Raw genomic sequence first — 23407 nt, forward strand, 5'->3', positions numbered from 1 at the left:
TCGACTACTACTGCACTCCTAGAAGCCACAATTGAGTGGCTTACCAACATGGATGAAGGTAAATTGAACTGTGTCACTTTCCTAGATTTTAAAAAAGCTTTTGACACAGTAAATCACTCTATACTTCTCCAAAAATTATACTATTATGGGATTGCAGAAGAGTCGATAAAGTGGTTCAAATCTTACCTCACAGATCGTAGTCAGAGATGCTACATAAACCATACCTTATCTAGCTCTAGAACACTCGATTGCGGCATCCCTCAAGGTTCAATCCTTGGGCCATTATTATTTATCATTTACATAAACGATCTGCCAAATAGTGTCAAATTTTCAAATGCTAGAATGTATGCTGATGACACAAGTCTCACCACTTGTGGCACATCACAAAAGACTCTATTTGACGAGGTGAACGCTGATATTTCCAATATTCATAACTGGTTGAAAGCTAACAAACTTAGCTTAAATTCAGCTAAAACAGAGCACATGTTTATTGCTTCTGACGATAAATTAAAGAAAATTAACTCCGAACCACACATATTTAAATAGCAAACCAATTACTAGAGTCTCTACATCAAAAACTCTGGGTGTTGTGATTGACGAACGGGTGTCTTGGGCTGCTCATATTGATTAATTTGTAAAAAAATATCTTCTGGATTGAGTGGCATAAGACGAGTCCGCGATTACATCCCCTTGGAGACAGCTATTACCATATGTGAGGCTCTCGTTTTACCTTGGTTGGATTATTGTGACGTGGTATGGGATAATTTACCAGTAACGTCTGCTGAAAGATTGCAAAAAATGCAAAATAGAGCTGCAAGAATAATAACAAAAAGCAGCTACGATGTCAGATCTAGTGATATTTTAACTTCTTTAGGCTGGAAAAGCTTACAAAGAAGAAGAAAGGAGCATAAAGCAATAATGATGTTTAAGACTTTAAACGCACTTGCACCAAAATCTGTAAGGGAACCTTTTTTATTTTCAAGAAAATACCTACGATCTTCGTGGTAGAGAGAAGTGCTTAAGGTGGCTCGACCCCCTCACGCTTGACCGGTACCTTCCACTTTTGGAACGCTAGTGCATAAACGTCTTTTATCCGATTGCAAATCTTTTTTGCACATAAGTCACATAAAGATTGAATTAATGTTTGATGCAGTTTTTAATGAGATCGGACGTCATAACACGTGATTAGGATGAAATATTTGATTTCGTTTAGAAAATAAATTTAGCCTTGCAGAGCGTTCAACACTAAAATGCTTCGTACCACATAATTATATACTAGATGCCTCCATTTGTGGGGTTTTTTGAAAAAATCTATCTAGCTAATTATGAGATATTTGAGATTATTTAAATATAGTGCATAATCTACTTCAAAACTAAACAATGGATTTCATACGGCCGAAATTAATATTTCAGAGCTATATATTCACAAAAGTCATTGCTCATTTAGTTTTACTCTGTATCTAGTTTTAAAAGGAACATTTTGAAGGTAATCGACTTATGCGATTTTGTGAAAACGTATAGTGCAGAAGACGGGGTAAACATTTGATGCGCACTTTTCATCGCAGTTTTCTAGTCAATCTTGCTAGATCTTCCATTATTCTAAAATTCGCTGATCATTTCTCTCAAAATTACGTCAGGATACAAATTTGAACTTAAACTAATATTACACAAAATTGCAAGACTATTGAACTCATTTAAAGCGATCTAAAGCGAACGAGAAATACAGAAAACATTTTCCCTTTCCCAACGATTTGATGCTCTGGGAATTCTATTGTTTGCTAATGATCATAACACCAAATTCTTTCGCACCATGCACGGTCTCATCTCGCTTGGCTGCTTTCCGATTTACTCCCGAAGTATGGTTCTTTATCTAAACTCAAAAGTCTTGCTCGCTTCTTTCTTGAAGTTTTAATTTGAGGCATGTTCGCCAATTCTATTCACTCACACTGACAAAGTACATCATGACAAACGTCCCATGTTTGAATAAAAAAAAAACTGTTTGTTACCAAACTTCGGGGGTAAATCGGAAAGCAGCCAAGCGAGATGAGACCGTGCATGGTGCGAAAGAATTTGATGTTATAATCATTAGCAAACAATAGAATTCCCAGAGCATCAAATCGTTGGGAAAGGGAAAATGTTTTCTGTATTTCTCGTTCGCTTTAGATCGCTTTAAATGAGTTCAATAGTCTTGCAATTTTGTGTAATATTAGTTTAAGTTCAAATTTGTATCCTGACGTAATTTTGAGAGAAATGATCAGCGAATTTTAGAATAATGGAAGATCTAGCAAGATTGACTAGAAAACTGCGATGAAAAGTGCGCATCAAATGTTTACCCCGTCTTCTGCACTATACGTTTTCACAAAATCGCATAAGTCGATTACCTTCAAAATGTTCCTTTTAAAACTAGATACAGAGTAAAACTAAATGAGCAATGACTTTTGTGAATATATAGCTCTGAAATATTAATTTCGGCCGTATGAAATCCATTGTTTAGTTTTGAAGTAGATTATGCACTATATTTAAATAATCTCAAATATCTCATAATTAGCTAGATAGATTTTTTCAAAAAACCCCACAAATGGAGGCATCTAGTATATAATTATGTGGTACGAAGCATTTTAGTGTTGAACGCTCTGCAAGGCTAAATTTATTTTCTAAACGAAAACAAATATTTCATCATAATCACGTGTTATGACGTCCGATCTCACTAAAAACTGCATCAAATATTAATTCAATCTTTATTTGACTTATGTGCAAAAAAGATTTGCAATCGGATAAAAGACGTTTATGCACTAGCGTTCCAAAAGTGGAAGGTACCGGTCAAGCGTGAGGGGGTCGAGCCACCTTAAAGTTACCGAAACCCAGCACTGAGTTTTTAAAAAGAGCTTTCTCTTATGACGGTGCAAAAGTGTGGAACTCGTTACCCCAAAGTGTCAGACTGTCCAACAATTTAAAATCTTTTAAGGTGGCTGCCTACTTTTGAACGTTCGATTTGAGCCCACGATGTGCGCGCGCTCAAAAACCGCTGAAAAATCTACAAGATTTTATTGAAGAACCATACGCGTTTTGAGCTTCAACTGAGCAAAACCCTCAAATTTTGCACGGGACTCTATATTTTTTGATAGCTCATTCGAAAAAACTCCTAAAAATCTAGGTTATATCAACATTTTAGGAAAAGTTTAAATCAGGAACACGTGAAAAAATAGATTTTTGTAGGGATTTTTGTTCGACTTTATGAGATTTTTTAAGAGCACCGAAACTACAAAATATGACAAATCAATGTATCTCTCTGTCTTTTTGTCGAAAATTTCCATGTATTATTGTAGAAGGATTGACTAGCCTTCGTTCGTGCAATCATATAGTCTGCAAATAACTATTATCTCATGAATCTTAATTTTTTTCTTATCACTTCCGGTGGCGCAATTTTTACTCCAAAAGCTCGTGCGTAGGCTTCCATTAAATGCTGATTATCTCAAAAACAAGCTCGGGACACCCTATTTTTCTTTCCAGATTTGGAATCAGCATTAAATTTCAATTCGGAAAATCGAAGTTTTAAAAAAAGCTTAAATCAATTTCCAAAAGTAGGCAGTCACCTTAAGAGGAATCTTTCGTCTGTTGGTCCTTAACACTTTAATTACTATAATATTTTTGGGGGATAGATGATAATTTTTTTCATACTCTGTCTATATATTCTTAACGTTATTATCAATTTTTGATATATATTACCTATCAACTCGGTTTTCATGAAAACCAATTTGTACATTGATGAAATTTCCCGAGATTAAATAAAAGACATCTCTCTCTCTCTCTCTCTAGTCTCTCTCTCTCTTCAACTTGTTATGGCAGTTATATGAATTTAAAAAACTCTTTCTCATTTCTTTACTTTTCAGAATATGAAGACATATCATTCGATCCATATGACAGTAAGTATGTTCCCGATAGTTTATAATCATTTTCATTCAGCGTACTTCAATATTTTGGTACTGTAATTTAGATATTATTTTGCATATATTGAAAACAGAGATTTTTTGTAACTTAAACTAAACAGTAACATCTAACGAAACTAAGGGAATACAGTGGTCTAAGTAAGCAATCATTGACTCTAAACACGATAAAGTGTATATAGCTAGCTTAAAATCCCCCTTAAAATCGTCCCCTCCTCCTGTTCATACGTCCCTTTTTACTTATCCACAGAATAATGCTAGAATATTAATTATGTAATGTTATCTAGCAGAACCATGACAATTTTCTCAAAAATATTTAGTCATAAGATAAGCAAAACTGATAGGAAAATTAACCTTCATTTATCATAAGTTCTTCTTTCTCCTTTCCTAATCCCCCCAAAAAGCTATGGTTTTGTTTTGAAACGGGTATGCCGGCCGCCTGCCTTGTCTTAGCATTGTGTCGCCTGAAGGTCCAGTGACCGACAAAGCTTTCCATGGCCGACATTTTTAAGCTTTGATTTCCTGTTTAATTCTACTTTAAAAAAACGAAAGATAACTACAGAAAATTTACCTTGGATGTCTTTCATTGAAATCGAAATTTTGGAGATTCCCGATTCTTTTAGGACAAATCAGGACTATAAAATAGACTTGAAAACTGGTTAAGGTGATCAAAAAAAAAAAAAAAAACAACAACCTTGCTTGCGTCTTTTACATAGCGATGTTTGGTTTTCCATAGGAATTTTGATGTTTTTATATTAAATGTATTTTTACCGCAATGAAAATATAAAAAAAACAATTGCTTTGATAGCGTCAGAGAGAAAATTAGCTGGAGATCATCAACTAACTAAACTTGAGAAATGAAAGCCCGCTGATCGTTTAAAACCAAATGTCTCATCAGTTAAAAGAAAAAGCTTTCTTAAGGTATTAGGATACGTTTACAACCACTATGCGCGCAAACTTAAATAACGCGCTGCCTTTATAGTATAACACAAACAAAGTATACATTTTCTGAAAGCTGAGTAAATATAGTTTATGAAGAAATTTTCAAAATACGATTTTTTTAATTGTTGTTCACATTATTGCCCTCGAAGCGAAATTTGACCATGCCTCAGTGAAAACGTTAACGGACACGTACATTTTAAGCTATGTTTGCGAAAAATGGCTTAACATACTCAGGAGATAATAAGCTCAAAAAGGGTGTCCCAGATTTTTGATATCTGTTTTATATATCTCGTTATTTTTCATCAAAGTTCAGCGATCGCTTTTGGAGTGTTGTTTAGAGTAAAAAGCGTCATAACTTTGGAAAGAAATTAAATTTCAAAATTCGGAGACACCCTTTTTTGGATCATGAGTTACTTTATAAACTCTCCAAATTTTAAAAAAATTGAATGAAATCCAAGGGCCTTTTAGCTTTTTGAAGTTGAGGTTTTAGCGGCAAAAAAGATTCGAGAAAAACACATTTCTTTGTTTGGAGCCGGAAGCTGCAGGGAGCCACGATGGTGTTGGCCAAAACACCTTGAGCTTCCATTTTGTCATCACTTGTCAAATTATATGGTGTTCTGGAGAGTTTGCCTAATGGTCGTGGGTACGAAGTCGTGGGTCGTGGGTATGAAGTCGTGGGTCGTGGGTATGAAGTCGTGGGTTCCAATTTTTTTCAAAATTTATCATTTATAAATTTAAATTTATCACTATACTTCCAAAACAAGATCGTGTGGCTTTGTTCCTATAAATTCGGTGTAATTGTGGGTTGTGCAAGGTAGTCTGTGTCTGATTTGCGTGACAGTGTTATAAATATACACCAAAATTGGTGGCCTGGAAAACCTTTTAGCACTTTCTTACATTTCATTTAAGTATATTGGCCTTGCTGTTTAAACATAAATTTAGCGAAGAAAAAAAAAAAAAAAAAAAAAGAAGAAAAAAAAACCCAAACAAGCAAAAACCACTAGTCGTCTACCTTGTTCGCTTAAACGAGGAGTCTTCAATGGACTTTATCCGGATGTTACCTAGAAACTGGAGCGACAAGCCGCTGCAAACGTGTGAAGTCGATGGACAGCAAATTCGCGTTTAGTTCGGCATTACGTTTCTCCTCGTTCTATGTGTTTCGTTGCGAGAAAGCTTGTTTCACTATTTCTTAGTAGTTCTCTTTGTGTTAATATGGAAATCCTGAGTAAATGACTTGAAAGTGCGGGGTTTATCGTTACCTACGACTCCAAGGTTGATGAGGACTGCTTTTATGCAGCGGCAGCGTATCAGTTGGGCTTAAATACCAAGAAGGTCAAAGAAGTTATATTTAGTAACTTAGAGAAGAACCGATTTGATGTAAGTATAATCAAAGCGATGTTTTATTCTTGATTTTGCGGGTCCATACCTAAATTATAAGGAAAGTAGAAATTCCAATAGAGTCAGCTCTTTAAAAAATCATGTCCACCAACTACATGGAATGATGAATAATCGCCGGTTTAGGAGATTCCAACACGTGTCTCCATCTTCATCTTCATCACCAGTCTCAAACCTTATATTCAGTTTTATTGGAACCAAATTTTAATTTTATGTCCTAATGTATACGAGAGATCTAGTATCTTTTCGTATTGGGTGCGACTGGAAAGAGCCTAGCTATGCAATAGATTGAAATATTTTACTCTGCATGGCTCACGGTGTGTGGACACTACAAAATTTTTTATGAATTTCGAATCACTCTCAACACACTTCTAATTCGATCGCTTTTCACATAGTCTATTTTTGCTTCTGATTGTTGGTGTAAAGTTTATGGAAATATCTGATAAGATGCTCCTCTCGTTTTCTATTATCACACCAAAACTCAAAATATTTGCTTTTAACTACCAATGACAAACAGGGAATACTAATTCGTTTCTTTATGTTATATAGAGCTCTAAAGTTGGTCGAGTATGACTATATTCTAATAGACGATAGGCCATTCATAGACGGGTATACTTCTAAACAGATCTGTTTGGACGTCTTCGGTCGGTCTTTTGTTTTGGTTAAAGTGGCAAAAGCTCTTGACAAGCAGCAGTCCAAAACAGCGTCAAGTGTTTACTTGAAAAAATTGAGAGTTGTCAACACCTTTTTGATTAAAGACCTTGTGTCCGAATTGCGTGACGTTGAACAACATAAACCAAATACTTGAATGATATACGTTGATTTCAATCCTGCGCATTCTCTATTTAAAGTCAAATAGTCCTTTGTGATACCAAGGCATTGAAAAGCACCCTAAAAGTCGTGCTTTAGTTTCTGCCCATATTTAAAGGCCAAATAGACACAGACTACCTTGCACAACCCACAATTGCACCGAATTTATAGGAACAAATCCACACAATCTCGATTTGGAAGTATAGTGAAGAAATGATAAATTTGGGAAAAAAATTGGAACCCACGACTTCGTACCCACGACCCACGACTTCGTACCCACGACCCACGACTTCATACCCACGACCCACGACTTCGTACCCACGACCCACGACCCACGACCATTAGGCAAACTCTGTTCTGGACGATCGCAATGTAGGATCTTTTTACAATGACAAAGGAGCATGACAGATGTGCATATATTAAGCGACGGTACATTTCCGGTCTCGATAAAGTCACGATTTCGATTTTTCTCAAAATTTTGGCTTTCCAATCAAAAATTGCAAGAGGTTTCACAAACATATGAAAGATAAAGGTTTAAAATTACGAAATTAAAAAGAAAATTTTTTTTCGAGCAATTCGTCATTTTTCGTATCCTAATACCTTAATTGCTTCATTGAAATAATTTAGTACATTCAGTATTAAAACTTGACACGAACAACTGAGTCAAAATAGAAAATAATGCAAAATACAAAATGACTCATTTCTTTGTCAGTAAATTGGCATTTGTAAATGTTTTTTGAACATTTTTTAGCTTTATAAAGTAAAAGGCAAAGTCTTTATACAAAAACAACTCTCAACAACACAAATTTATAAGCTCATCGTATAATCATGCCTAGCTCGAACAACTTAATAAACAGTTGAATATCTGCTGTAATTTTACATTTCATTCAATATATGAATAAATTATCTGTAGAAAGATATAAAATTATTGAATGAAAGTCTTCGTTGGTTTGCCGATGGGACCCCGCGATAGGAGGCGAACAAAGCTGCACTTTTCTTGAACGAAAAACATACGATAATTGGTTAAAAACAACCGAATTGATTGATTTACAAAGCTAAATAAAGGACGGATATTTGTTGTAATATGCTCTCCGGATTATATTGCCTCCAGCATTACAATAAATTAAGCTTATCAATAGAAATATTAAAAGTTTTGAGAGAAAGTCTTTGATTAAATTGTCGATTCGTCGAGAAAAATGCTTGTCAAAAAAATAATAATATGCGATTGTTTGTTAAAAACACACACCTGAATTCTTGAAGAACACTTCTTGGTCCATCTTTGACTACATGAAAGATTTTTTTAATTGTTGTTGGTCTCAAACTTGCGACTTTTTCTGTGCATTTGAGAGTCGCACCTGGTATGTATTTTGCTGATGAATATTCTCAAATTTTCTAGCAATCAATGGTCTTTTTCACAGTATATCTATTGATAATGAAGAAGCAGATATGCCGGTGGCATTTTCTTAACTGTGTTGCGGGAAGGACGGGGTATCAGTTGGATATGCATGGGGGAAGAGTCAATTTTAGAAAATGGGAGAGAGGGGAATTATTATATTGTTGCTAACCTAATAACTATGTAATCCATAGTACATAGGTACATTTAATGTGTATCTATACGTTTATTAACGAATATATATTAAATATGGTGTTTCTCCTATTACGGCCTCTGCTAATTACGATTTTTGACATTTCAGGTAGTCGTTCATACCTTGATTCTGGTATGTATTCTCATTGTGAATATGTTCATATTTTCTAACAACATCCTACCCCAATATATCTATCGATACTAATTTTGTATATATTCCACACTATCTGCAGAACAATGCTTGTTGGTATAATTTTAGACTTGAATATAAGATTTTCTCGAGCTGTGATTGGTCGAGCGACAGGTTATTGTGAGACGACAATCGCCGCTAAAACGATGATTATGAAGTATCCCAAAGTTTCCCAGATCAGAAGTGATACTAAAACTTTTTTTTTATGGGAGAGAGGGGAATTATTATATTGTTGCTAGACCTTATAACTATGTAATCCATAGTACATAGGTACACTTAATGTGTATCTATACGTTTATTAACGAATATATATTAAATATGGTGTTTGTCCTATTACGGCCTCTGCTAATTACGATTTTTGACATTTCAGTTCTTCCTCCATACCTTAGTACTGGTATGTATTCTCATTATGAATATGTTCATATTTTCTAACAATATCCTACCCCAATATATCTATCGATAGTAATTTTGTATATATTCCACACTATCTGCAGAACAATGCTTGGTGGTATAATTTTAGACTTGAACATATATTTTCTTGAGCTGTGATTGGTCGAGCGACAGGTTATTGTGAGACGATAAACACCGCTGAAACGATGATCATGAAGTCTCCCAAAGTTTCCCAGCTCAGAAGTGATACTAAAACTTTTTTTTATCCTGAATTTCGACTTTTCTCTAATATTCATGTCTAAAATTATACTAAAACAATTATTCCCTTCAGGCTCAGTGATTATGGTGATTTTACCTTGCCGCTCGAAGAGTCGGGGCTCGGTAAATATTCCATCGATAAACAATTCGACTTCGGGGAATAACTTTTCATCAGAAAAAATCTGTTAACATTTGGTCAGCTACGATTTCAAGCTCACGCCCCCTCATGTGAGCCCATACAAATTATGTCTGAAAAACACGGTTTTTTATCTTTTCTCGAAATAATGACTATCTAGGCAAAAAACAGAAGTGGATTCAGTTAATTCAACTATTCACGGACTGTAGTATATGGTTTACATTGAATTCTATTGAATTTGAATTTAATTGATTTTGCTCGATATTAGTGGACATCTGCTCTTAAACCAAACTTTGGAGTATTTATTTATTCGACTTCATTTCTGGTAATTTTCAGCTTCTTAAACCCAATAATAAAGATTTTTCAAAAATCCTCTAATATACGTCCAAGTACCCCTTTAACAAATAAAACAGCTTTTTCCGTGCTCCGTTCAGTAATAAAGCACGCCAGTGCTTCTCACACTTTTTAAGCCTAAACAGTCTATATTTACTAATACCTGAATATCTCAATCCAATGATCTGAAACTAAGCAGCAACGATTTGTTCCATTTCATGTTGTTAATCCACTCTACCTATTTGTGGTAAAGTGCTGGGCTGTGCATACGGGATGGATAGAGTGTGATATTTATCTAATCCTACCATTCTTTTCCAATGATATATAGTTCAAGGTTTACTAGTTAAGCTATACTACTAAATCTATTTAATTGAGTAATTGTTTGAAACAGTAGTGCAAAATGCAAGTATGTGCAACTCTATGAACGTCCAGAAATCGCATGCTTCAACTATTCTCATCAAAATATTTTTTTTTAAACTAGCCAATAATCTGTCCTTTATATTTTGATATGTGATACGCAATACCGATCTTATTGAAAAATCCCAAATATAGTTCTCTCTCTCTCAAACTTGTTATGGCCATTATATGAATAGAAATATAAATATTTGTTATTTCTTTTCCTTTCAGGACTTGAAAGCGAAGGGGAAGACAGTGATTTGATGGGTGAGCAATTACGTTAGAAAACCGGGAAAAATGTTTTAATGTTGCCAACTTAATAAATAAATGATCCATATATAATACCTAGACACACATACATATATTAAGATAAAGGGCTTCTCCTACTACAACTCCTGTTAATTACGATTTTTGACATTTTAGGTTTGGATTCTGCTTATCGTGATAAATTAGAGTCTGGTATGTATTTTCCTTATGAATATCGTCATATTTTCTAGCAATCGATATCAATGTTCTTTTCACAGTATATCTATTGATAGTATTCAAGCCGATATGCCGGCGGCATTTTCTGAACTGTGTTGCGGAAAGAACGGGGTATCAATTTGGTTTGGGGGAAGAGTCGATTTTAAAAAACGGGAAAGAGGAAATTTTTATTGTTGCCAACTTAATAACTATGTAATCCATGGTACATAAGTACCCTTTATTGTTGCCAACCTAATAGCTATGTAATCCATAGTACATAAGTACCCTTTATTGTTGCCAACCTAATAACTATGTAATCCATAGTACATAAGTACCCTTTATTGTTGCCAACCTAATAACTATGTAATCCATAGTACATAAGTACCCTTAATGTGTATTTATATGTTTATTATTTATGCGACATCTGCTAATTGCTATTTTTACCAGTTAACTCGGGGTGGGTTTGAGGGGGGGGGGGAACACTTCTTTGAGGCCGACCTAATAGATATGTACATCCATAGTACATATAGGTACACTACATGAGTATTTATATATATTAAAACACATATTAAGAGCTTCGTTTTCCGCTAATTATGATATTTGACAATTCAAGTCGTGATATTAATACTCTTCGTCTAAGAGTTTCTCCTGGAACAACTAAAACAGCTTTTTCCGTGCTCCGTTCAGTAATGAAGCACGCATGAAGTGGCATAAGCACGAAAGAAGTGTAAGGAGAAGCACGAGACGTAGTCGAGTGCTTCTCACACTTTTTGATTTTATAATACTGTAGCTGCATACCGCGACAGTCGTGACGTCATCACCGGCGGACGGCGTGGTTAGAAGCCAACGTCGTTCGACGGTGAGACACACGGTTTTTCTCATCTGTAGTTTAGAACGAAGTTTGGCTCTAATAAAGAACAATGTAAAACGTAAAACGCTTGAATTCAATTATTACAAATACAGTCTATATTTACTTTTACCTGACAGTCTCAATCCAATGATATGTAGTTCTCTCTCTCTCTCTCTCTCTCTCTCTCTCTCTCTCTCTCTCTCTCTCTCTCTAACGCGAACTTCCAGTACTTTAATTGACGTAATATTTACAAATATGCCTGACCGCATGGTAGCATCTGGTGTTTTGCCACTTAGGCATGAGCGATCATAGCCTGATATATGCTATAAGGAAATTTGCGGTTCCCTCAAATATTAAGTGTCATAAGTATATTACATATAGATGCTTTAAGAATTTTGATTCGAATAAGTTTAGGACTCAGCTGAGTTCCATAGATTGGTCTCTTATTGACAATTTGTCTGATCCTAGTGAAATGGTAGAGCAATGGGAAGAGGTTTTTCTTCGAGTTGCTAATGCTCATGCTCCCTTGAGAACACGTAGGGTTAGAAATAACCACTCTCCTTGGCGATAGTTTGTAATCATTTTCATTCAGCGTACTTCAATATTTTGGTACTGTAGTTTAGATATTATTTTGCATATATTGGAAACAGAGATTTTTTGTAACTTAAACTAAACAGTAACATCTAACAAAACTAAGGGAATACAGTGGTCTAAGTAAGCAATCATTGACTCTAAACACAATAAAGTGTATATAGCTAGCTTAAAATCCCCCTTGAAATCGTCCCCTCCTCCTGTCCATACGTCCCTTTTTACTTATCCACAGAATAATGCTAGAATATTAATTATGTAATGTTATCTAGCAGAACCATGACAATTTTCTCAAAAATATTTAGTCATAAGCTAAGCAAAACTGCTAGGAAAATTAATGTTCATTTATCATAAGTTCTTCTTTCTCCTTTCCTAATCCCCCCAAAAAGCAGGGGTTTTGTTTTGAAGCCGGTATGCCGGCCGCCTGCCTTGTCTTAGCATTGTGTCGCCTGAAGGTCCAGTGACCGACAAAGCTTTCCATGGCCGACATTTTTAAGCTTTGATTTCCTGTTTAATTTTACTTTAAAAAAACGAAAGATAACTACAGAAAATTTACCTTGGATGTCTTTCATTGAAATCGAAATTTTGGAGTTTCCCGATTCTTTTAGGACAAATTAGGACTATAAAATAGACTTGAAAACTGGTTAAGGTGATCAAAAAAAAAAAAAACCTTGCTTGCGTCTTTTACATAACGATGTTTGGTTTTCCATAGGAATTTTGATGTTTTTATATTAAATGTATTTTTACCACAATGAAAATTAAAATAAAATACAAATGCTTTGATAGCATCAGAGAGAAAATTAGCTGGAGATCATCAACTATAACTAAACTTGAGAAATGAAAGCCCGCTGATCGTTTAAAACCAAATGTGTCATCAGTTAAAAGAAAAAGCTTTCTTAATTGCTTCATTAAAATAATTGTATTCCTTTCATATAAGAATTAACTACTTTTCGAGAAGCTTGAAAACTAAGCTTACTAAATTTTGAGATTCCATTTTACCAGTTTTCATGTCTGTTTTCATGTGTGAGAAAGATACGAAAATCACGAACGACAAACGTTTTCGAAAAACAATGTTTACATTCAGTATTAAAACTTGACACGAACAACTGAGACAAAATAGAAAATATTGCAAAATACAAAATGACTAATTTCTTTGTCAGTAAATTGGCATTTGTAAATGTTTTTGAACATTTTTTAGCTTTATAAAGTAAAAGGCAAGGTCTTTATACAAAAACAACTCTCAACAACACAAATTTATAAGCTCATCGTATAATCATGCCTAGCTCGAACAACTTAATAAACAGTTGAATATCTGCTGTAATTTTACATTTCATTCAATATATAAATAAATTATCTGTAGAAAGATCTAAAATTATTGAATGAAAGTCTTCGTTGGTTTGCCGATGGGACCCCGCGATAGGAGGCGAACCAAGCTGCACTTTTCTTGAACGAAAAACATACGATAGCTGGTTAAAAACAACCGAATTGATTGATTTACAAAGCTAAATAAAGGACGGATATTTGTCGTAATATGCTCTCCGGATTATATTTCCTCCAGCATTACAATAAATTAAGCTTATTAATAGAAATATTAAAAGTTTTGAGAGAAAGTCTTTGATTTGTCGATTCGTCGAGAAAAATGCTTGTCAAAAAAATAATAATATACGATTGTTTGTTAAAAACACACCTGAATTCTTGAAGAACACTTCTTGGTCCATCTTTGACTACATGAAAATTTTTTTTAAATTGTTGTTGGTCTCAAACTTGCGACTTTTTCTGTGCATTTGAGAGTCGCACCTGGTATGTATTTTGCTGACGAATATTCTCAAATTTTCTAGCAATCAATGGTCTTTTTCACAGTATATCTATTGATAATGAAGAAGCAGATATGCCGGTGGTATTTTCTCAACTGTGTTGCGGGAAGGACGGGGAATCAGTTGGATATGGGGGAAGAGTCAATTTTAGAAAATGGGAGAGAGGGGAAATATTATATTGTTGCTAAACTAATAACTATGTAATCCATAGTACATAGGTACACTTAATGTGTATCTATACGTTTATTAACGAATATATATTAAATATGGTGTTTCTCCTATTACGGCCTCTGCTAATTACGATTTTTGACATTTCAGCTCGTCTTCCATACCTTGGTCCTGGTATGTATTCTCGTTATGAATATGTTCATATTTTCTAGCAATATCCTACCCCAATATATCTATCGATACTAATTTTGTATATATTCCACACTATCTGCAGAACAATGCTTGTTGGTATAATTTTATACTTGAATATAGATTTTCTTGAGATGTGATTGGTCAAGCGACAGGTTATTGTGAGACGACAATCACCGCTGAAACGATGATTATGAAGTATCCCAAAGTTTTCCAGATCAGAAGTGATACTAAAACTTTTTTTTAATGGGAGAGAGGGGAATTATTATATTGTTGCTAGACCTTATAACTATGTAATCCATAGTACATAGGTACACTTAATGTGTATCTATACGATTATTAACGAATATATATTAAATATGGTGTTTCTCCTATTACGGCCTCTGCTAATTACGATTTTTGACATTTCAGGTCGTCGTCCACGCCGTGTTCCTGGTATGTATTCTCATTGTGAATATGTTCATATTTTCTAACAATATCCTACCCCAATATATCTATCGATAGTAATTTTGTATATATTCCACACTATCTGCAGAACAATGCTTGTTGGTATAATTTTAGACTTGAATCTAAGATTTTCTCGAGCTGTGATTGGTCGAGCGACAGGTTATTGTGAGACGACAATCACCGCTGAAACGATGATTATGAAGTCTCCCAAAGTTTCCCAGATCAGAAGTGATACTAAAACTTGTTTTCATCCTGAATTTCGACTTTTCTCTGATATTCATGTCTAAAATTATACTAAAACAATTATTCCCTTCAGGCTCAGTGATTATGGTGATTTTACCTTGCCGCTCGAAGAGTCGGGGCTCGGTAAATATTCCATCGATAAACACTTCGCCTTCGGCGAATAACTTTTCATCAGAAAAAATCTGTTAACATTTGGTCAGCTACGATTTCATGCTCACGCCCCCTCATGTGAGCCCATACATTATGTCTGAAAAACACGGTTTTTTAATCTTTTCTCGAAATAATGACTATCTAGGCAAAAAACAGAAGTGGATTCAGTTAATTCAACTATTCACAGACTGTATTATATGGTTTAAATTGAATTCTATTGAAAAAAACCAGCGTACTTTTTGAGTTGAACTTACGCTGTTGGATGTATTTTACAAGAGAAAATGCATGACATAACCGGGGTCAAGCTAGAAATTGTCTCTCCTTGAAATAAAACAGAACCTGTCAAAAGAAAAACAGAAGTGGAATTGAAAACCCCGGGCTTTCCTGAACATTTTGGTATATAATTCATAGGAATTTGTTAAAATTTAGAACCGTATTTTTGCTGATTTTATAAGCTCAAACTATCAGTAGTATGTTCAGCACCGTTCGAGCCCGGTTTTTGCGCCTGAAATGCGCCTGAACCGTTCGCGCTCCTGATTGGTCCAATTGATAAGTCGGAAATGACGTTAGGATTGCGCCTAAATCATGTGCATTGCGCCTGAACTATACTCGGTTCTGATTGGTCAATTCGGACTGCAAGAAATGACGTCAAAGCTCATCTGCATTGCGCCTGAACCATACTCGGTTTTGATTGGTCCAAGTGATATTAGGAAGTGACGTCAACTCTGTATCGTTTTCATAGATTATCGAAATTGCGGGAACGGATTGTCAAAAAATTATCATACTGATAAGTTTTGTGTATAAAGGCGCGAAAAAGTATTACGAAATCGTGACTCAGCAGAGACTATATAAATAGGTTGCGCTGAATGTTTGTTCAGGTCCTTTGTGCGAATATAAATGTAAAGCCTAAAGGCAGTGGAGCAGCGACGGATCAACCTATTTCGACTTCAAAAGGGAGAAAGATGGGGTGGCACGAATACGAAAATGTATACATTTTTGGGACAAAACATGAAATGAACATGCAAAATGCAGTGGAGCGAGAAATTTAAGTCAAAATCTTATCAGTTGACGGGTGTAGTTAAACAAAGAGATACGACTACATTATAATAGTTCTTTGTATAGTTTATTTATTTTATAGGTAGAAAAGTACTACAGTGTGTATATTGACAACTAATAAAATGAGTTACACGAGCGTATGTTTTTAAATAAATTGTCCTGCTTTTACAGTGTCTTCCAACCTAGATCCCTTAACTTCATACACAGCACCGTCTTCTACTAACAACAATTTTCGTTTCTGTCCTTTATGTTCTACGGATTGGATACCAGAATCGGTAGCATATACGAATTATTTACGAATTACAAGGTCAACCACTTCTTTGCGATTATATCTTTCTTGTCTGTTAAGCGTTGCTCTTTTTTCGTAGGCAGTGGTGTTTTTCGCTTTTGTACTACAGATTTTCCAAGTGGTACTCTAAGGAAATTATTAAAGTTTGTTTCCATATCCTTTTGTCGCTTAATAAGTCTTTCTTAAGTTTTCTCTATACATATTTCTTTGTTATCTACTATATAGTTTCTTCATCCTCTAACGGCGCACATATTCTGATTTTACTCCATTTGGCACGTTCGTCGATATCCATACGGTGAACTTGATCGAGATGATTTGCTAGTCGAGCAAGATTGGTGCTTCCACATCCAAAGACAGGACAGTTTATTCGCGTTCGACCCATATTTACTTGACCAGTGACTGACGGAAAATGAAAGCTTTATATTGTGTTGTATGTATTTATTAGGCCCGATTTGGCCCGAAGTGGCATTTTGTGGCCCCATAAGGCCCGATGGCCCGTTTGGTTGTAGATCCAAACAAGTAAGACTATTACCGATCAAAACGACATCGCAATACCAAGTTCTGTGAAGAATCTCAAGCCTCTCGACTGATAAATTCACCCTTCTTTAGACAGATAGACAGCATAGATAAAAATACATACGAAGTGCAGTCATGTAAGAAAAACATTAAGTTGAATCTACATCTTCAGATTGGCTTCTTTGTTTATCAATATGCTAAATTGCGTATGCTCCAGTTCTACTTTGATTTCATTGACAAATATGTAGATAGGAGTAATTTCCAATATTGCGAAATGGATGCGGACTCTGCGTATATTTCTTTATCAGGCAACAGTATAGAAGAATTAGTGAGGCCAGAATTGAAGGAGGATTATAATCAAGATATTTGCAACTGGTTTCCGAGAACCGATAGTGCTGAGAACGCAGCCTATGATAAGCGAACTCCAGGCCTTTTCAAAGAGGAATGGTCAGGGGATGGGATCATAGGTCTTTGTTCTAAGACCTACTACTGCTTTAGTTCGAACGATAAATACAGTTGTAAGGGTGTTTCTAAGAGATGTAGTGAAGTAAATAAGGATAAGTACCTTAGTGTCTTGCAAACTAAACAAAGTAGTAGTGGTATGAACAAAGGTTTTAGAGTCGTGAACAATAGCATTTACACATATAATCAAACAAGAAATGGATTCTCGTATTTTTACCCCAAGCGAAAAGTGTTAGAAGACGGCATCACAACAATCCCCTTAGATATTTAATTGACCTGAATTTAATGAATGTGTACATAGTATATGATGATGGTTTGATAGGTTTTGACAGTGTTTGTTTCAATTAAATAAAGACTCTTCAAAACACGTAACACAGATATGCTTTTGTCCCTTTTGTCCCTTTTATCCCTTTTGTCCCTCAAAATTTCGATAAAATTCGTCGTTTTCGAATTCTAAGAGTCATTTTCGTTAACACATTATATTGATAGCATGAGTCAACGCATTTGTAAGACTTGTCCAGTGCCAAATTGTGGTTCAAAATATCTAGTGAAACTTACTAATCATCTAGCCCAAGTTCACGATTTGTCAACGGAACAGAGAAAACCTTATATTATTTACAAGAAGCGAAACTTCAACAGTTTAAAGGTGTTCGAAAATATACCAGAAAAAATTGCGATTGGCTTATTCCATCGGAGAAAAAGTTATATAAATCAGTCGACAAATGATTTTTGGTCCATTTACTGTTGAAATGAACACGAGACTAAAGCACCCTTTTGGAGCCATTGTCGCTGGACCCACTTGTTGTGGAAAAACTCAGTTCGTTAAACTACTCTTAGAAAATGCTGATGTTATGTTCGATGGGGTTCCTCAGAATATTATATGGTGTTATGGCATGCACCAGCCTGCATATGACGAGATGATGGTTACCGTACCAAATATTTCATTTGTGGAAGGACTACCTCAGGATTTGGAAGAGAACATTGACCCGTGTGTCCGAAATCTCGTAATTATTGACGATTTGATGAATGAAGTGAGCAATGACAAACGCCTAACGAATATCTTTACCAAAGGATGCCATTACAAAAACCTCGTGCATTTTTATTTTGCAAAATATTTTCCATCAAGGTAAAGAACTAAGGAATATCAGTGTCAACGCTCATTACATGGTTCTCTTCAAGTCTCCAAGAGACAGCAGTCAAATCAACCACTTGGCTAAACAAATGTTTCCAGGTTATGTCAAGTATATGCAAGAAGCCTTTAACGATGCCACAGGCAAGCCCCATGGATACCTGCTTTGTGACCTCAAACCAGAGACTTTGGAAGACTTTCGTCTACGTACGAATATCTTTCCCGAGGAAACACAATATGCGTACGTGAAAAAACTATAAAGCATTTTGCTTCCTACTCGATAATTTAGTTTACCATGAGTCGGCAAGTGAGAAACAACTTCCATCATCTAAAGGTGTTATCTACAAGCAAACCCCATCAAGCTAAAGCCTTGCTCAAAGTTGCTGACGACGATCTCATCAAGAGCGTTTGTGAATGTGTGTATAATATCCTCAAGTCCACTGTACCCGTTACACCACGTCAGAAGAAGGAACTTCATAGATATAAAAGGCCTTTGTTGTCGTTGGTGGATAAACAAGTCCCTTTGTCACAAAAGAGAAAGGTGTTGGTTCAGAAAGGAGGAAATTTTCTATCTCTCCTGCTACCTCCCGTGCTAAGTGTGCTAGAAAATTTTTTTAAATGAATTACTCCAAGAAGATGGTTCTGGTCCCTGAACAAACTTTGGAAAGGCTCAAACAGCGAGAAAAGATCCAAACCACACATTTGACGTCAAGACTGAGTAGACTTGATCATGATATGGAGGATGTATTGAAAAGCACAGAGTTATCGGACGAGGAAAAAGTCAAACACTACAGTCAATCACTTCAAAACTACCTCAATTATTACAACCAGAGAAGAGATGAACCCATGAAAATTAAATTTGAAGCTAGTCCAGAGCATCAGAAGGAACCACAACAGGGGGAGGAGAAACTACCACCACCACCAGCAGCAGCAACGAGATTGGAAGTACATGATAAAATTGAGCGGGACATTATCAGTGCCTTACCCAAGTCTCTTAAAAACCGCGGCAAGCTGCTCATTGAAAAAATAAGAGAAAACCCAGAAATCATGAAATGGGATAGTCGTGGGCAGCTGGTGTTTGAAGACCGACCTCTTCCAGGCTCCCATGTAGTTGATTTGATAGGAGATTTTATGAGAGAGCGCAAAGGTGTAGATCCAATAGGATGGCAAGTCTTTGCAAGGGGTCTCGCTAAGATGAACGCTCCTGAAGATTTGGTCAGAAATGAACGAAGAAGGGGAGCACTGAGAGAATTCAAATCTCGAATGGGTGATCAAGAAGATCCAAATGTGTGGTTGCCTAGCCCTCCGCCTACGAATCCTCCAAGACACCCAGGTCCAAAGCGTAGTCTTTACCGTGAGCTGCCATATCTACCCCCTTCAGATAAAACACCAGGAACTATTAGAAGTGTAAGACCTAGACAGCCCCCGAGACGTTGGCTAACGTTTCGATCTTGATTCGCTGTATGCAAGTGTTGTTTGAAAATGAATAAATAAACGAATATACTTCATTCACATGTTGTTTATTACTTTTTTCCTTGAAGTTTGATGGGATACATGTTTCTTAAGATGATTATAAGTTCGACTAAAATGTCTAACAATAAATCGATGCACAAAATTGTCGTTTAACCTCTTATTGTTGCTAAAACGACTTACAATAGCTTTCATGCTGACATTTCTGCAGCGGTTGAGTAAATAATACAAACAGTAGTGTCCACACACGTTAGAATCTAGGCTTTGCAAGCATTTCTGGTTGTATCTCCAGTCTATACTGTTGTTTCTCAAGAAATCTTGAAATGTCGGAACGTATTCTTTAGGTCCGAGTCCATAAGAATCAAAAAATTCGCCTTCTTGATCCTTGGTAAAATAAAAGGCACACCAGTGTGACCCAGGCTGGCCTTTCGGGTCGACGGTAGCCACAAAGGCTGCTGGGTATCGTCGTATCTGGCTGGGCAATAAGTCTGATGGAATAACACCTTGAAACTGAGGTCTCGTAAACGGATCCTTTTTCAAAACAGCAGCAATTTGTCTGGTATTCATTTATCCGCTCCAGTTGTAAGTTACCATTCTATTCGAAACGATCTCAATCATAGAATCGAACTCGGCGTAGATGATGCAGTTGACGGTACTTGGAAGACCCTCAGCAAACTGAAACCCAATGCGTAGATTTCCTTGCTTTATAGAAGAGATGTGAGGACCGGATGAAAGATCTGGACTCAAGTCAAAAGCATAGATCGTGTAGCCCTTTGGGTACTCTTGCCTGGTGATTTCATTTCCTTGGTCGTGATACAAGGTGTTGGTACCAGAGAACAGACTCATGTATCCCATGAGATACTGTTCTTTTTCAAAGTTCAGTTGTAATGCCTTGATCGGTTGAGCTTCTCCGTTGACATAGATCCCGACTTGAGTGGCTTTGAAATGTTGGAAATTGAACGGATTCTTGGTGTAAGCTCCATTGAAGGCAGCATTTTCGACAAGACACAAAACAATCCGTTTGGGGATTTGTCCTAGAAATACATCATCTGGGGTGAAAGACATGTTGCCGCTTGGAATGGAAAGTACTCTACATTCTACCCTTCGTATGGGATAGAGGGCTGGCGAATGCTGTAAGGCTGCTGCGTGACCAAGGAACGTGTCTGACGTCACTTTCACTTTTCTGATAAACAAACTGGCATGGGAAATAACCACTTTATAATCAGCTCCAACGACAGCAGACAACAGACAGAAGGCATTTTTACTTCGATTCAATCGTATGCGTATGGTGACTCCATTCAGTAGTAAGCGATCTTGATAAAATAAATCTGAATGAAGAGGTCCTATCAATTCCACCGTTGAACTGTCTTTGATAAACTTGTATCGGGTATTCAGTCCGGTGTTGTGGCTAGTGGCAACGGGATCCGCGACATCCATCTTTCCAGCAGTGTCTTTGTAAAACAGTTCCGCAGAAAGTTGCGATTTCTTAGCATCAGCACCATAAGTCAATAAAGTGCTGATCATAGCTCGATAGGGGTTGGTGTTGGTGGAATCGGAGATGACTTTTTCGTTTAGACTGACATCGACTTGACTGAAGAGGGATTGAAGAAATAGGTTGACCGGTCCAACTTTATCGGTAGCAGAATCTAAATCTCCACCGTTGGCTTTGGTAACCTTAGCTTTAACGTAGATCCATGCTTGTCTCAAATCTGTGTATTCCTCTCCACTTCCTGATACACTGAATTCAATAGGGCCAGAATCGGTAACGTTAGACACAGGAAAGTACTCAACCCATTGTCCCTTTTCAATATTGGTTTGAACATGTGGTACAGCAAAGAGGTCAAGTTCGGACTTGCTGCATTCGTGAAATTTTGACTGTGCCATTAGAAGAAATTGAAGTCTCGCTTCTTAGCTGATGATGTTCTCTGCTTCTTAGCTGGACGTGAAATGGCAGGCTTCCTTTGATTCTTCCTTTTTGTAGTCTTTCTTCCTCCTCCTGTTTGTCCTGGTTTCCGAGTTATCATATCCTTCATCACTGCTCGGCCAACTTCTCCTGCTCTTGTTTTTAAGGAATCACTTACATTTTGACCACTCATAACATCGCGAGCCACCCCCAAGCCCCCTTTCAGGGCCTGACGACCAAGAGATTGAGCGCCAGCGCTCACGTGAGGCATAGCCCAACGAAAAAGACCTTTAAGCATAGAGCCCAATCCATATCCTCGTTGCACGGGTGCTCCGTGGAAGGCAGCCAGACTCCCTCCTCGTTGTTGGGCCTGGTTAACATAGTAATGTTTGTAATACTCAGCGTTCGAATGTGGCATGGTTAGTTGAAATAAGGAGACGATCTTTTGAAATGCAACGTCACCAACACTTTTCCAGATTCCAATGGGACTTTCACACCTGTATCTTGCCTTATATTCACCTCGATCGTCTCAAATTGCTTCCTGCTGACTGGTAGGTACTGTGGGGTTAAGAATGACCTGCTAACGCGTTCACCATCTTTTCCTTCGACAGGGACTATTCGTATCAGAGGAACTTGAGAGTCTCCAACTACCTGTGGCTGCACCACATCACAGTAGACGTACAGGTTGTGGAATCCCAAATCCAGGTCTGCCTCTCGTTCAGCCGTAGTGGTCTTTGAGATCACATGGCCATCAGCAGCGGTAAGGGGGACTCGCGATCACCATTCGGAATTGCCCGGGAATTACCCGTGTTTACGCACTAGCGTCCCCCGCGGGAATTACCCGTGTCCCGTTATGTGTTGCGCGAAAGTTGGGAATATTTGTCTTATATATGCATGAATGTAAAGAGTTTGCCAATGACTTCTGTATGATTTGTCTAAGATCCAAAGTTAACATACCCAAGCCCAAGGGTTTCTGGTGTTGTGGTAAGAAAATGCAAATAGAAGACGACACGTCAGCACAGTGTTACGAGTGTGGTAAGAATATTCGTAATGCCGTACCAAATGCTACCAGAGAGCAATATTACGCCAATGGAGGTCGTAAGAAGACCCCATACAAAAGAATAAAATACTTTAGGGACTGGATGTGTCATATCCAAGGTTATCGACCGGTATATTTAGACAACAAAGTAAAGAAGAAAATCATAGACCATTTAGAAGAGCCAACCCCGCAAAGTCTACGGAAAACGCTGAAAAAATTAAAACTAGGGAAATATTACAAAGCTATTCCCTAT

General features: G+C 36.7%; 1 protein-coding gene and 1 long non-coding RNA gene across 2 annotated transcripts; one reads left to right on the plus strand and one right to left on the minus strand.

Moving 5' to 3' along the window:
* Positions 1-5858: 5858 nt before the first annotated feature.
* Positions 5859-10645, plus strand: LOC148905460 (uncharacterized). The gene is made up of 4 exons (XR_016121783.1): positions 5859-6263; positions 8786-8809; positions 9237-9260; positions 10611-10645. It is a non-coding gene; the product is annotated as an uncharacterized LOC148905460 (long non-coding RNA).
* A 10134-nt stretch (positions 10646-20779) lies between these two features.
* LOC148905461 (uncharacterized protein F54H12.2-like) lies at positions 20780-22300 on the minus strand. The gene has a single exon (XM_089040331.1). It carries the CDS (start codon positions 22094-22096, stop codon positions 20780-20782), a length of 1317 nt encoding a protein of 438 aa, XP_088896457.1. The 5' UTR covers positions 22097-22300.
* Positions 22301-23407: the final 1107 nt, after the last annotated feature.

The sequence above is a fragment of the Actinia tenebrosa genome, unplaced genomic scaffold (genome assembly GCF_029948245.1).
Source record: "Actinia tenebrosa isolate PJP-AT-01 unplaced genomic scaffold, QUT_ActTen_1.0 PGA_scaffold7__59_contigs__length_16204524, whole genome shotgun sequence".
NCBI lineage: Eukaryota > Metazoa > Cnidaria > Anthozoa > Actiniaria > Actiniidae > Actinia > Actinia tenebrosa.

What these genes read in the sequence shown, in the direction of transcription:
- LOC148905461 (XM_089040331.1), bottom strand. Translation starts at nt 22,096, where the DNA reads ATGGCACAGTCAAAATTTCACGAATGCAGCAAGTCCGAACTTGACCTC.